Source organism: Mauremys reevesii, linkage group 11, assembly GCF_016161935.1.
Source record: "Mauremys reevesii isolate NIE-2019 linkage group 11, ASM1616193v1, whole genome shotgun sequence".
NCBI classification, from domain to species: Eukaryota; Metazoa; Chordata; order Testudines; family Geoemydidae; genus Mauremys; species Mauremys reevesii.
Genome location: NC_052633.1, coordinates 19289807 through 19303582, shown reverse-complemented (window position 1 = coordinate 19303582; position 13776 = coordinate 19289807). Strand labels below are relative to the sequence as shown.

At 38.9% G+C, this 13776-nt stretch overlaps 1 protein-coding gene across 4 annotated transcripts in view; it reads left to right on the top strand.

The window, feature by feature from the left end:
- The window catches only part of NBEAL1 (neurobeachin like 1), a 150224-nt gene that overhangs the window by 40029 nt on the left and 96419 nt on the right, over positions 1 to 13776 (top strand). For 3 of the 4 annotated variants that reach the window (XM_039494374.1, XM_039494371.1, XM_039494372.1), the window contains exons 8-12: positions 3023 to 3108; positions 5150 to 5456; positions 6689 to 6795; positions 11304 to 11390; positions 12855 to 12938. In XM_039494374.1, the coding sequence (XP_039350308.1) occupies positions 3023 to 3108; positions 5150 to 5456; positions 6689 to 6795; positions 11304 to 11390; positions 12855 to 12938 (671 nt within the window). The remainder of the gene's footprint in view (positions 1 to 3022; positions 3109 to 5149; positions 5457 to 6688; positions 6796 to 11303; positions 11391 to 12854; positions 12939 to 13776) is intronic. The other variant, XM_039494373.1, reaches the window with a different exon arrangement.

Sequence of the window (13776 nt, the reverse complement as noted above, 5' to 3'; positions counted from 1 at the left end):
GCCACTGGAAACAAGAAAAGCCAGAACCACGTAACCAGCAAATGCTCCTTGGACCATAGTTTGCTAACGTCTGTGCTAAGCTATGTTTCTTCTGGTCAAGTCATTAAATGTAGCTGTGACAACTGTGTATTTTAGATTTCAAACGTTCTTAGCATTACAAATGGCTTCAGGAGAAATCAAAAGGGGAGGGCCTCAAGAGGCATGTACTGTATTTTGATACACCATTACATAGACTACTGTGTCTAGGACATACAGTAATTGTAGGACACTCTACACAGTTTTGTCCTGTTCTCTAAAGGTAGGAAGAACTATGCAAAGGAGCTTTGTGGATGAATCATAGAATATCAGGGTTGGAAGGGATCTCAGGAGGTCATCTAGTCCAACCCCCTGCTTAAAGCAGGACCAATCCCCAGATAGATTTTTGCCCCAAATCCCTAAATGGCCCCCTCAAGGATTGAACTCACAACCCTGGGTTTAGCAGGCCAATGCTCAAACCACTGAGCTATCCCTCTTTTACTCAACCCTCTAATTGTTAAATGCCTGCAGCTGCATGCGGCCAAAACATTTGTTGATATCGCATAACTGCCAATAATTGCCTTCTCTGTTAGTTTATATCTACTGATAGATGAAACCTCCCATGTTCTGCTCTTGTCGGAGTTACTTTTTTTAGTCATCTCTTAGGCTCTGTCTACACTAGAAAGGGTTTGCATGGCACAACTATGCCAGCAAGTGCAGGTGCAGTTTGTACCAGCAAAAATAGTCAGTTCCCCAAACAAAATAAGCTGTACTGGCAAAAGGACACTTCTGCTGAAACATCTGTGTCTACATTAGCGCTTTTGCCAACGTAGCTTGTTGGTTAGGGAGGGTGTTTTGTTTTTCCCCCTCACACTTCTAACTGGCATAGCTATGCTAATAAAACTTTAAAGTGTAGACCCAACTGTCTTCTGCCTTCTAAAACAGTTTTTCTCAGATTTTGTTCATATAGTTCTTCGTATTAATAATTTACAGCAATAAGATTTTTCTTTTTATGCATAAACAAGAAAATGATACAGTAACTCCTCACATAACGTTGTAGTTATGTTCCTGAAAAATGCGACTTTAAGTGAAACAATGTTAAGCGAATTCAATTCCCCCATAAGAACTAATGTAAATGGGGGGGTTAGGTTCCAGGGCAGCTTCACCTACTCTGCAAACGCCAGGGGTGGGGGGCTCAACCCTCAGCCCGCCCACTCCACCCCTTCCCCCAAATCCCCACCCTTGACCTGCTTCTTCTCTCCCCCCACCTCCTCCCCCTTTACTTCGCACGCTGCGTCCTGACTCCTCCCTCCTCCCTCCCCTCCCTTCTAAACACCCCAAGCCAGCTGATTTCCCTGTTCAGGAGGGAGGGGGGGAGGCGTGTTGAGTCCTCGTTGCTCCTCCCTGCCCGTTGCTCCTCCCTGCCCGGGACAATTAGCTGGCTTGTCGCATTCAGGAGGCAGGGGAGGGAGGGGGAGCCTGCATGTGAGTCCTTGCTCCTCCCCTCTCCCTTCTTCCTCCAGAAAGCTGCAAACCAGCTGATTGCTGTGGGCAGGAGGCAGGGGAGGAGGGGGAAGGCGCTGATCCACAGGGTCTGCCAGCGGGCGGGAGGTGCAGGGTGGGTGGGGGCGTAGGGAGGCTGCCAGCTGTGGAGAAAGCAGGCAGCCAAACAACGTAAGAGTGGAGCATTGCACAACTTTAAATGAGTATGTTCCCTAATTGATCAGCAATGTAACAATGAAACAACATTAAGCAGGACGACTTTCTAAGTGAGGAGTTACTGTATGCTGTACATGAAAGTTTAAAAAAAGAAAAAAAAAAAGCTGCATATGCAATGGATGTAATCTCCCTGTTTTAGGCCCAGATTCAGGAAAGCCTTTTTATTCAGGACAGTGGAGATTGGATTGAATCCAGTGGAGCTTAAGTGCATACCTAAGTGCTGTCCTGATTTGGTGCCTTAATGAGTGCTCCCTTACATTTTGTTCTGATAATAAAATCAATAAGTCCTTGTGAACAAATCTCCACTGTTGTCCAGTTCATTTATCCACCCATCAAACTTCCTTGAATAGTTGAAGATGAGTTTTGTATTTCCTCATTTCTCATAAGAAGGAAGAAGGCAGTTACTGCCCATTATGCCTCTCCAGCGGGTAAGAGGAACAACTCACATATGAGTGAGTTCTAAGGTTGAGGTGTTTCAGCCTAATCATGGGCACAAACCATGTATTGAAGAGTGTGGATCTGGTATAAATGCTACCTTCTGTAAACAATGATTTCAGATAATTCTTTTTTTTCTTCTTTGTATGTATGGCAAAATGCACTAGTATGTAAGAGCAAAAGAGTGTGCTTAGAATGAACTGGGAGAAATAAAAATAGCTACCAGACACTTCATCGGGTTGGAGTACTTCTCCATACACTGTTAAAGTGGGCTGATGGTTTTATTATATGCTTGGCACTAATGTTAAGCTAGTTCCTCTTACATATACGTCGTTTTTTGTTTTAGCCTGCATTGAATTATTCTAATATATTTAATTTGTTTTTTTGTTAGACTATTCAGGCATTTTAAAAGTGACGTTTTTACTGCTGGCTTGTGACATTATTGGAAGTTTCTTACAGGGCTAATTCCAAACAAAATAATCCTTTGTGGTTTTGTTGTAGCTACTCTGTGTGTCTAAGGTTATTGCTATAGAAACACTTCCAGGTTAACATTTACTGCTCAGAAAAATTCCTAAGGCTATTTGTAAGTGGTTTATGTCAAGTTATGGTATGAACAAAGATGCAGGACAATGGGCTTGTGCATACCGCTATTGCAATCAATAGTTTTCCCAGTGACTTTTTAACCGGAGCAAGATCAGGCAGTTTGGGACTGATCCAGCTGCACTGAGCCATTCCATATTGGATTTTTTTAAAGCTTGTTTATATGTGGTACTTTCTTTTGAGGAGAGAGATTAACAGATATGAGTCTCCTTATTTTGGGATACACAAACGACTTTTTCTCTTATTTCAATAGAATGCTTTCAAGAAAGTGAACATCTCAAGGAAAGCCTGAAGTGTTGCCTGCTACATCTCTTTGGAGCCATTGTGGCTGGTGGACAGGTGAGGAGAATATTGAAAAATATTATAAAGTAATCTCAGCTATTACAATGTGTAGGGTTCATCTTCTGTTCCTCATGTAAACTTTATGGTTTATGGAATATAGGTTATCAAAAGACAAGTGTGTATTGCAGAACGGACTGTATCAACAATTGACTGGATTAGTTGGTTGTGTGTGTTACCGGGATTGGGACTCCATTGTGCTTAGTGCTATATAAGACTAGTAAGAGACCGTTCCTGCCCCAAAGAGTAGTCGTGAATTGTAATAACTGTGTATGCACATGTGTATATGTGTTCTCCTCCCATCGACATAGCTATCGCGGAGTTGAATTAACTACACCAATGGGAGAAACTCTCCTGTTAGCCTGGTAGCATCTTCACTGAAGCGCTACAACTACACCGGTGCAGTGGTGCTGACACAGCATTTTATGCGAAGACCTGCCCTAAAACTAAATATGTTCTCTGCTGGCACAATGAGCATAGCGTACTAAATTAAAGGAGTGTTTGTGTCTGCTAGGTGCCAAGAAACTTAGAAAGGAGTACAAGAATAGACTGGAATTGCAGTGTATTTACACTAAATCATTTGGTCTGGCATTGCTGAGGAAGGAATTTGAAGTATACCTGTGCAGCATAAGTGGCACAGAATATATGGGTGGGGAAGGGAAAGGGAAATGAGATCAGATGAAGAGTGAGATTAATCACTGGTTTGAATTTAATTTGAACATCAGTCTCCTGTTCAGAATTTCTCAGATATAGCTCAGAAAAAATGTTGCTGTCTGAGCAAGTGATGCTATAATGTGTCATGCCTGTTCTGTCAAATCAGTGATATGTCAGTGTTCAAAAGTAGCCTGTTAGCCAGGACTTGGTATGAGTGAGGACCGTTTTAATTTTTTTTTTAATAACTGATAGGAGGGAAGTATGGGAATTTCTTTTCCTCTGTGCAAGTCTAGTCCAGTACAATCTGACTGCAAATTGTAAGAAGACACATATCGAGACAGAATAAGGCACTTTGGTGCTTACCCGGTTTATCTTGTAAAAGGTTAACAGAGAGCACTGTGTCTTTAGAATAGTAATCCAACCTCAAAAAAAAGAAAATCAATTCTCCATGAGCAAAGAGAATTTACATGGCCCTCAGTGACCACTGTAATACAGTATGTACTCCAATCATAGATAAAAATTGCTCTGGGTAATACAGGAAGGCTGGTGTTCTTAAAATGTTTATCATTAGTTAATTCTATTTTAGGTTGAAATTCTGAACCAATTGAGAAATTTGGGGATATGTGAAAACGGGGGGGTGTATGAAAGTCTGAACTTAAACTGTACTCTAAATTCTGCTAAGGCAAAAGATGTATTACACACTGATAATATACATATTCTATTATCAGTTTGAATAATTCAAATGCACACTAAAATTAAAAGCCTGCAACCAAAATAAGTATCCCTTTCACATTGAAATCAATGTATATTAGACATATAGCTAAATAATATTAATTTAAAAACAATTAATTAAAAAAACCCAAATCTTATTCCCCCCCCACACCAAACCCTGCTGTTGCAACTTTAAGATTACAGACTTAAACAGAAAAAAGTCAAGATATGCAAAAACTGAGGTTTAGAGATCGCGTACATTTATGTATAAAATGAGTGGGTTAATATTACTAGAAAAATATTTTTTGCATTTCTTTCAGAATATTTTTATAAAACTGTGTAACCCTACCATGTCATTAACAGGCTTTTTTTGGTCTTTACATACATTATGTATTCACGATATATAGTGCCAAATTCTGCTTTCCCCCTGTAAATGTACCCTTTGAAGCCATTAGGTCTAATTGAGTAGAATGACCAGGATTTGGCCCAAAATCTATGTTGATCAACACAATCATAGTTGACTGAGGAGATAAATTAACAATGTTCTTATTAGTACTATACTTATTAGAGTTCATATACCTTGCATGATTCAAATTGAAACTTGTTGATTTTAAGTATTTGGAAGAGGCTCGATACCCTCAGATTAAAGTACAGTTGTTTTTATTGTGGATTTCAGAGAAATGCTCTTCAAGCCATATCTCCTGCCACCATGGAAGTCTTGATGCGTGTTTTGGCAGACTGTGACACCTGGGATGATAGGGATCCTGAGGAAGTGAGCAGGAAGGCAGAGCTGACTCTTAAGTGCCTGACAGAAGTAGTGCATATCCTTCTCACCAGTAGTTCAGACCAGCGGCAAGTGGAGACCAGTACTATACTGGAGAACTACTTCAAATTGCTTAATTCAGACCATTCAGCGTTGCCTAACTCCAGGAGATCTAGGCAGTGGGAGAATAGGTTCATTGCATTACAGATCCAAATGCTGAGTGAGTGATACATCCAGACAATTCCTCTAAATCTGTTTTGTTAAAATTTTCATAACTTTTTTAATGAAGTGATTTAAGCAAGTATAAGTATAAATTTATTCAAGTGTGTTTTCACTGTTATTTAGGTAAGAAATTGAATATTTTCCTCTTGTTGTAATTGATTCAAATATGTGCCAATTTTCTTGTTGTTCAAAAAATATTAATCAGCATGTACTGGTTACTTTTTGGTTTTAAGGATGTCAGCCTACAAACAGTTTAGGGGCAGTGAAAAAAGATTAGAAGATCGGGTTCCTGTTATGGACTTCCATTTAAAAGTTATCATTTGGCAACAGCTTCCAGACAACAGTATCTGAGAGATTGCAGTTAACCCCTATACGATAAAAAGGGAATACCTGGAATATTTGAGCTAGTCCAATGTGGCAGATATTTCCAGTTTTTAGTTGTGTAATGGGAATTATTGCATAGAACCATAGAAATGTAGGACTGGAAGGGACCTTGATAGGTCATCTAGTCCAGTCCCTTGCACTGAGGCAGGACTAAGTTTTGACCATCCCTGACAAGTTCTTGTCTAACTTGTTTTTAAAAACCTCCAGTGATGGAGATTCCACTACCTCCCTAGGTTGCATACCTTAGATGAGACAATAGCCTTAAACCATAGGATATAATTCATTGGTTAGCATTCATTTATGATTTGTATTTTTTAAAGTTGATGTAGAGAATGGGGAGATGTAAATAAGGGCATTTCTTGCCCACCAGTACTTTCATTTTCTCAACATTTTGATATCAGTGTGAGATGATACTGACTGTTGGCAAACAAAATAAGACTGCTTCAGAATGTTGAGGAATAACTGGTTGATGAGGAAGCAAATATTTATACATATTTTAAATAAGAAGGTATGCTTCTTATATACGTGAAAATGACAGTGATTTTAAACAGAGCCTCAGAACAATTGAATATATTCCGTAGCTGAAGTTTCCTCCAGATAAGTAGATTACATGTTGGTTTCTGCTGCTTCAGAATGTTTTGCTCAAGGCCTGGTATTTTATGCTGGAATTCACTTCAGTGTTTATCAAAGCATTCATAATTTTTTAACTATGGTTCTCAGTGCATAAAATTTTTCCATGGAGTCTTCTATGTAGTGTTTCTAAATTTGTCAGCAGTATAATGTTAAAAAATGCTTAAGGATTAGTGTAACTATTTATTTTTGTGATGTTTATTTTTATTTTGATAGACACCATCACAGCCATGTTAGACTGCACTGATAGGCCTGTTCTGCAGGCCATTTTCCTTAATAGTAACTGCTTTGAGCATCTCATCCGACTGCTGCAGAACTGCAAGGTACGTTCCATTATTAATAACTATTTACTTCTGATCTCAACAAAATGTTGGGCTTCTTGTAAGAGTTCAGTTGTGTAAATCATCTTTGTATCTTGGCTCTAAATTAAATATAATCCTTATGAGTATCAAGTATTGGACTTGTACCACTGTCCTGGTGAATGTTTCAGACTCTATAACTATGTGTAATTTATGAAGTAGAAGTACATCTTGTCTTCCAAATATATTAACCATGCTTGTATTGATAAGACACTGAGTAGTGAATGCTCACAAATTCTCTTTGAGAAATGCTTGTATATACTCTAATCTGTCTCTAAATTTTGTTTAGCTTGGTGTCAGAATCAATCTTTCCTACTATGAGAAGTCACTTATAACTGTTAGCAGATGGTGGATTGATTTCTAATTTGAGGGATGCATTTCTCCATTTCATAGAATCATAGAAGATTAGGGTTGGAAGAGATCTCAGGAGGTCATCTAGTCCAACCCCTCGCTCAAAGCAAGACCAACCCCAACTAAATCATCCTAGCCAGGGCTTAGTCAAGCTGGGCCGTAAAAACCTCCAAGGATGGAGATTTCACCTCCTCCCTAGATAACCCATTCCAGTGCTTCACCTTCCTCCTAGTGTAACAGTGTTTCCTAATATCCAACCTTCACCTCCCCCACTGCAACTTGAGACCATTGCTCCTTGTTTTATCATCAGCCGCCGCTGAGAAAAGCCGAGCTCCATCCTCTCTGGAACCCCCCTTCAGGTAGTTGAAGGCTGCTATCAAATCACCCCTCACTCTTCTCTTCTGCAGACTAAATAATCCCTTAGCCTCTCCTCATAAGTCATGTGCCCCAGCCCCCTAATCATTTTCATTGCCCTCCGCTGGAGACTTTCCAATTTGTCCACATTCTTTCTGTAGTGGGGGGCCCAAAACTGGACTCAGTACTCCAGGTGTGGCCTCACCAGTGCCGAATAGAGGGGAATAATCACTTCCCTCAATCTGCTGGCAATGCTCCTACTAATGCAACCCAATATGCCATTAGCCTTCTTGGCAACAAGGGCACACTGTTGACTCATATGCAGCTTCATGTCCACTGTAATCCCCAGGTCCTTTTCTGCAGAACTGCTGCTTAGCCAGTTGGTCCCCAGCCTGTAGCAGTGCATGAGATTCTTCCATCTTATGTGCAGGACTCTGTACTTGTCCTTGTTGGACGTCATCAGATTTTTTTTGCCTAATCCTCCAATTTATCTAGGTCACTCTGGACCCTATCCCTACCCTCCAGCACATCTACCTCTCCCCCGCAGCTTAGTGTCACCCGCGAACTTGCTGAGGGTGCAGTCCATCCCATCATCCAGATAATTAATGAAGATGTTGAACAAAACCATCCCCAGGACCGACCCCTGGGGCACTCCGCTTGATACTGGCTGCCAACTAGATATCGAGCCATTGATGACTAACGGTTGGGCCTGACGATCTAGCCAGTTTTCTTTTAAAAAAAAAAAAATCATCATCATCATCACTGGTGTTCAGTTGCAAGGGTTTCAGAATACTTGGTCTGAATTCCTGCATAGCTGAGATTAGGAATGAATTTAATTTGTTACAAAATGCTCTTCTTGGATGCCTTTCCTTTTTAGAAAGGACATAGTATTCATATTTCCTACTTTCTCTGATTCCATATTAATCCCAGATGACCATTGATTGTAAGCCAGCGCCTTTCACTGAAGTTATGCTTTTATAAGATAAATTTTTCCCAAATAAAAAACTACATAAATATGAATACTGCCTAACTTCCTGGAGTTTCATATTTCATTTCTGTTTTGTCTTCACAATGCAAGTTGTTGACGTGGCTGTATTGAACACTTCTAGATAATTTAATGCTAGCTACAATGTGTAAATTATTGTACAATATTCCATTTAGTCAGAGAATATTTGAATGCAACAGTACTTTAAAATGCCCACATGCAAATTTTGACCTAGTCTTTCTTACATTGATTTAAGTCAGGGACAAAATTCTGATTGACTTCAGTGGGAACCATACTGAGTGTGTTGTATCGTGTTTGTGTTTTTAACTTATTTTAAAAGTACATTATTTGGCCTTACCAAGGTTTTTTTGCACTTCCTTTTAGGAATCTGTACCTGTTACTGTACTGATCTTACACTCTTTGCAATGCTGCTACAAAAGAGAGATTTATGTTTTTTCTAGCCTGATTCTTACATTATCATATGATGGTATTATTTAGCTGGTTCATGGGCACTCTAGGCCTGCTCCATTGACTTCAAGGCCAGCAGCATTATGCCTGTGTTCTAACCATCCTTCTCTCCTTGAATTTCACTCTACCCTTTTGTCATCAGAACTCTTCACTGAGTCAGACCTCTGTATTGTATATTGGCTTGTATATTACTACTATTATTACACAGAGGGGTTCTTCGGTGTTGTCAAATTTGTGCAAGTGTTTTGCTTTTTTACACTCTAAATGACCCCAAGGACAAGGTCATGTGTTTTCCACATATAGTGCAACGCTCTTCAGAGGCTGACTACAAAGATGAAGTCAGTTGTGAGGTTAGTACACTTCTTTTGTCAAATGCCTCCACTAACCAGGTAGAATCTTGCTAAAAATATTTTTTCCTCATTCTTGAAAATCTGCCACACTTCTGGGTTTGCTGGTGACCCCCCCAATGTATAACACCACAGATAACAGAAGAGTCAGCAGTTGTTCTTGACACAATAGAATGTGTTGCGTGTCTATGAACCTGGAGACTAGGAGACTTGCAGAGAGGGGAGGGAGTAAAAAAAGAAATCAAAACTGATTTCTATTGTGAATACTCCCAGGAGCCACATAATAGAGGCATATTTCTGATCTTACCTCAAAATTGTCTTCAGCTTTGCAGATTGTCTTCAGAGAAGATAGATGAACTTCAGCTAAAGAATTCAAAGCTTATAGAAGAGAGATGTCTTCTCTTTACTCTTCTTTGGGGCTGGGGACCCAAAACATGAGGGTTTTTTTGAAAGCTGTTCAGCCAGTTCAGATGTTGATCTGAAACCCAGTTTATTCAGGGCTGTCCCCTGGAATGTTGAGGTAACTGAGGTTTCACTTTATAGCTGTTGAAAGGGGTTTTATTGGTACACTAAGAACATCTGACACTGCTTCTTCATGTATCTTGAGCGTTTTATATTGATGGGAAACTTTCCTTAAATATAGATCAAATTTGAAGAATAGCAGTGGTTACTCTGCCCAGCCTTGTGTGGGGTGAAGAAAACATTATTCTTCTATGAATAGTCTTCTGGATACAAGAATTCAAAACCAGAGAGAGCCATCTACTTGGGCATTTTAATAAATGCATGGTTTTAAAATCTCTAGTTGCTTATTTTTCTCTTCTATATATCTGTTATGGGAAATGAGTTAGAATGAGTTTGTTTTTTCTATGTCTGTTCTTGCCTCCTGTTCATAATTTTATCTTCAGTTGCTAATGGTGTAATTCTCTCCCCATATTGTAGCTATTTTGCAGTGTTAACAAAAGTATAACAGCTTTGGTCATGACAGATGCCTTTCAAACTAAGCAATGTTTCTAACTTTGTGGGGTTTTTAATACTTCTTTAATGCAGAGTAGTATCTTTGATTGTTGTCCTGTGTTTGCCCTTGATTACAGAGTGAGGTTCCATATACTGAACACACAATCTTCAGTGAGTACAAAAGAAGTGGTTTTAAAAAATAGTTTTTTGCATACCATTTCATTTTTCTGTTGGATATTTTCTCTGAAATGTGACAAGCTGTCACTCTCCTCTGTTTTCAAGAGTCTTTTTTTAATTACTTGGTCTGGAAAACTATGTATTTCTAAGAGCCTCTTGACTCGCAATCTAAAAGCAGAAGAGGGCAAAGCTTCAGAATAGATCCATCCTTGGGTGACTGAGTTAAAGTTCTTGCCAAGCTGCCAACTCATCAGGATGACTGAAAATTTCCCCCAGTCCTTCCAGTCTTGAAGACTGTGTCCCTCACAAAGCTGCTGCCATCGCTATCTCTGGATTCTGAAGTGTTGTACAGCAGGCTTCTCTAGATTGTTTGTTAGTGTCACTTCAGCCCTCCTGCAAGATGAAACATAAGTAGAGAAACTAGGAGGCTGTGCTTCCCTCTTGCCTTCACATTTCTAATGTCTTACAATCATCCTCCCTCCTTTTTTAATGTGAATGTTGAGAGCCTCCGGTCCTGCGCTTGGTTGCCATGCATCTAAGAACACTAAGCCAGTAACAAAAATAACTTGTAATTAGTACCGTTTCCATGTCTCAGCAATTACATCTTTTGGTTTATTTCTGGAAAACAGAATAAGCTAATGAATAATTAACAATAGTTTGATGTAGTATTGGAAGAATTAACAAATGACTGATATTTGTTAAGAATTGTGTAACTCACCAGTGTGAGATCATGTATGCTGTATGTGAAACATAAATTAATCCCAGGCTTCACGATATTAGCTGCAGGTAATGTTTAATGCACCTCTTTCCATTATTCTTGTCTCTGTTTCTAACAGCTGTTTTTAAATGCTAACAATAAGGTGGCAGACAAGAGTGAAAAAGACCTTGCCAACAAATTACTGACAGAAATGAATGAGGACCAGGTACCTACATAATTTTGCTTCACTTGAAGCCAAGACAGAGTAGAAGTCAGTGGGAAAAGTGATTCCTGTACTTTACCTTATCCATCCTCCTGAAACTGCTGCAGCTAGATGAATTCAGACTGCTGCAGAGACCTATGCATATTGTCTTTGGAAAGTAATCTTTTATGATAAGCAAATTACACCCATGACTTCACATGTATGGAGATGCTTCAAGCTGTAGGTATTTTAAAAATATCAAGTACAAATTTTGCTCCTTTTAATCTGAGGAGGGTGAAGTACAGGAATAGAATCCCAGTATCAATGCGATCAACCTGGTGGTGATTTCGTTTTTTCTTTTTTGCTTCTGTCTCAGCACGGTGGTCTATTGGGTTCTGGGGCTTTGTTTGTGAATCTGTATGGTTGTAGTTGATGTCCTGATTCTTTGCTTGTCATCAAGAACAGATGATCACAATACAATGGACAGGCTGAATGTGGGAGGTGAGAAGAGTTTGTCGTCTTGAATTTCCATTAGCATAATGGAAAACATGAAATGCAAATTCTTATTGTATCACTCCTTATAGGAGTGTGGAGATTGTTACTGATTTGTTCTCATTTAAATAGATAATGCAGTGCTGAGCACATGAAAGTATGTAGTCTAGAAATGTTGATTCTGTTTAAAAATAGCCAATCCTGTTGGTAACTCAGTGTGAGGATCTGCATGTAAACATTTATTCACTAACTTCTCATTGTCCAATATGCAATATATTATTTCAGAGACTGTCACATGGTGTCTGTTCATTTGCATAGTTCCACTGGTCAAGTTTACAAAGGGACCTGCTGATATATGGCACATAATTTTCTGTTCATAAATTATCATGAAAAATATCAGTATTCAGAGGAATTAACTAATAGAAAACATAAAAGGAAAAGAATTATTTGAGACTTATTTGGTTTGAAAGTAGAGTGTCATCCTCTAGGATGGATGTAAGAGGCGATGAAGTTATTGGACTGTGCTGGTATAACTAATCACTTCTAGTGTGTGTGTGTGTTGCTTTGGTGTGTGCAGGAGCCTGCACTGAGATTAAAATGATGTTCATCTCCATTTGTTAAAGAACTGATTGTCAGAAAGCTATATACTCTGCAGTGCACACATACAGTACAAGGGGTTGTTACTTTCTTTTCCTCCCTCCCTCTTGAGATTGTCCATTAACAGCATGAGGAAAGTTTGTACATTTGTCCATCAGAACCTTTTACTGTAATGTGTGTCAACGCTTCTTTCCTCTTCTTGAACTACATGGCTAGTTTTCTGTCATTGTGTCCTTTCTTGTAGGTTGTGGTGTCATGAAATCCATGTTGGTGGGGAGATGATTGTAAAGCATGTTAATTAACTTTGGTTTTCATCCTGGCAGAAGTGCAAAGAGTACCCTTCAGAGCAGAATTCTGTTTAATATGTTTGTAAGTAACACCTGTCTCTGCTGCTTTCAGGTGTTTCAGGGACAACTAGATTGCTTGGCAGTATCCACCATTCAAGCCCTTACAGCAGTGTTGCACAAATCTCCAGCTGCGAAGGTAAGCATATACACGCATAGGTCTGCTTATGGCAGCCATCTTTCTGATTTCTTGTTCAACATTTTAATGTAAAACCTAGAAGAATTGTTTATTAGTAGTAGTAGTAGACAGCAGACCCCAACCAGATCAAGAAACCCGTTGTGCTTTTCTTCCTCATGCTCCTCTTATGGACTACATCATCATTTGGGCTGGACATTAATTTAATTTTATGTGAAGTTGGAACATGATTTCTGGGATTAGAGCTAATTTGATTGGTTAATAAAAAACAGAAACTTTAAAAACCGAGTGTAAAGTAATATTCTCTGACAACTTTTCCTGAAATGAAAATTGCGTTAAGTTCCATGAATGTTTGAAGGGATACCTCTATAGTCCACATTTTATGTGAATTTTTCACCAGTTACTTTTTTGCCTCTCGCTACTTTATTCCAGAAGCACTTCACATAAAATCTTGTTTCTTCCAACCAATTCACTCATATTTAAAAATGTGTTTTCCACATCGTACAGATAACAATCGAAAATGCCCATGCAAAGAGAAGGGAATTCACTTAATAGGATGTAACTGCTGTTCATTAACTAATAATAGATGTATATAACTGTGTCGATTTTACTGCTTGAGAGTTGTTTTCCATAAATTCTGTGCAAGGTAACCAGTTTTCAGAATACTTTCCCATATTTAATAAAGTTTCTATCTCAAATATTTCTCAAATATTATTAAATCAAGACATTTTTCTAGGAGACTATTTTACTCAAAAATGATTATATACTACTTCAGCTTCTGCACCTATATAATAAAACAATTGGTGTTTTGTAATAAACTAAAAAGACTAACATTTTGAAA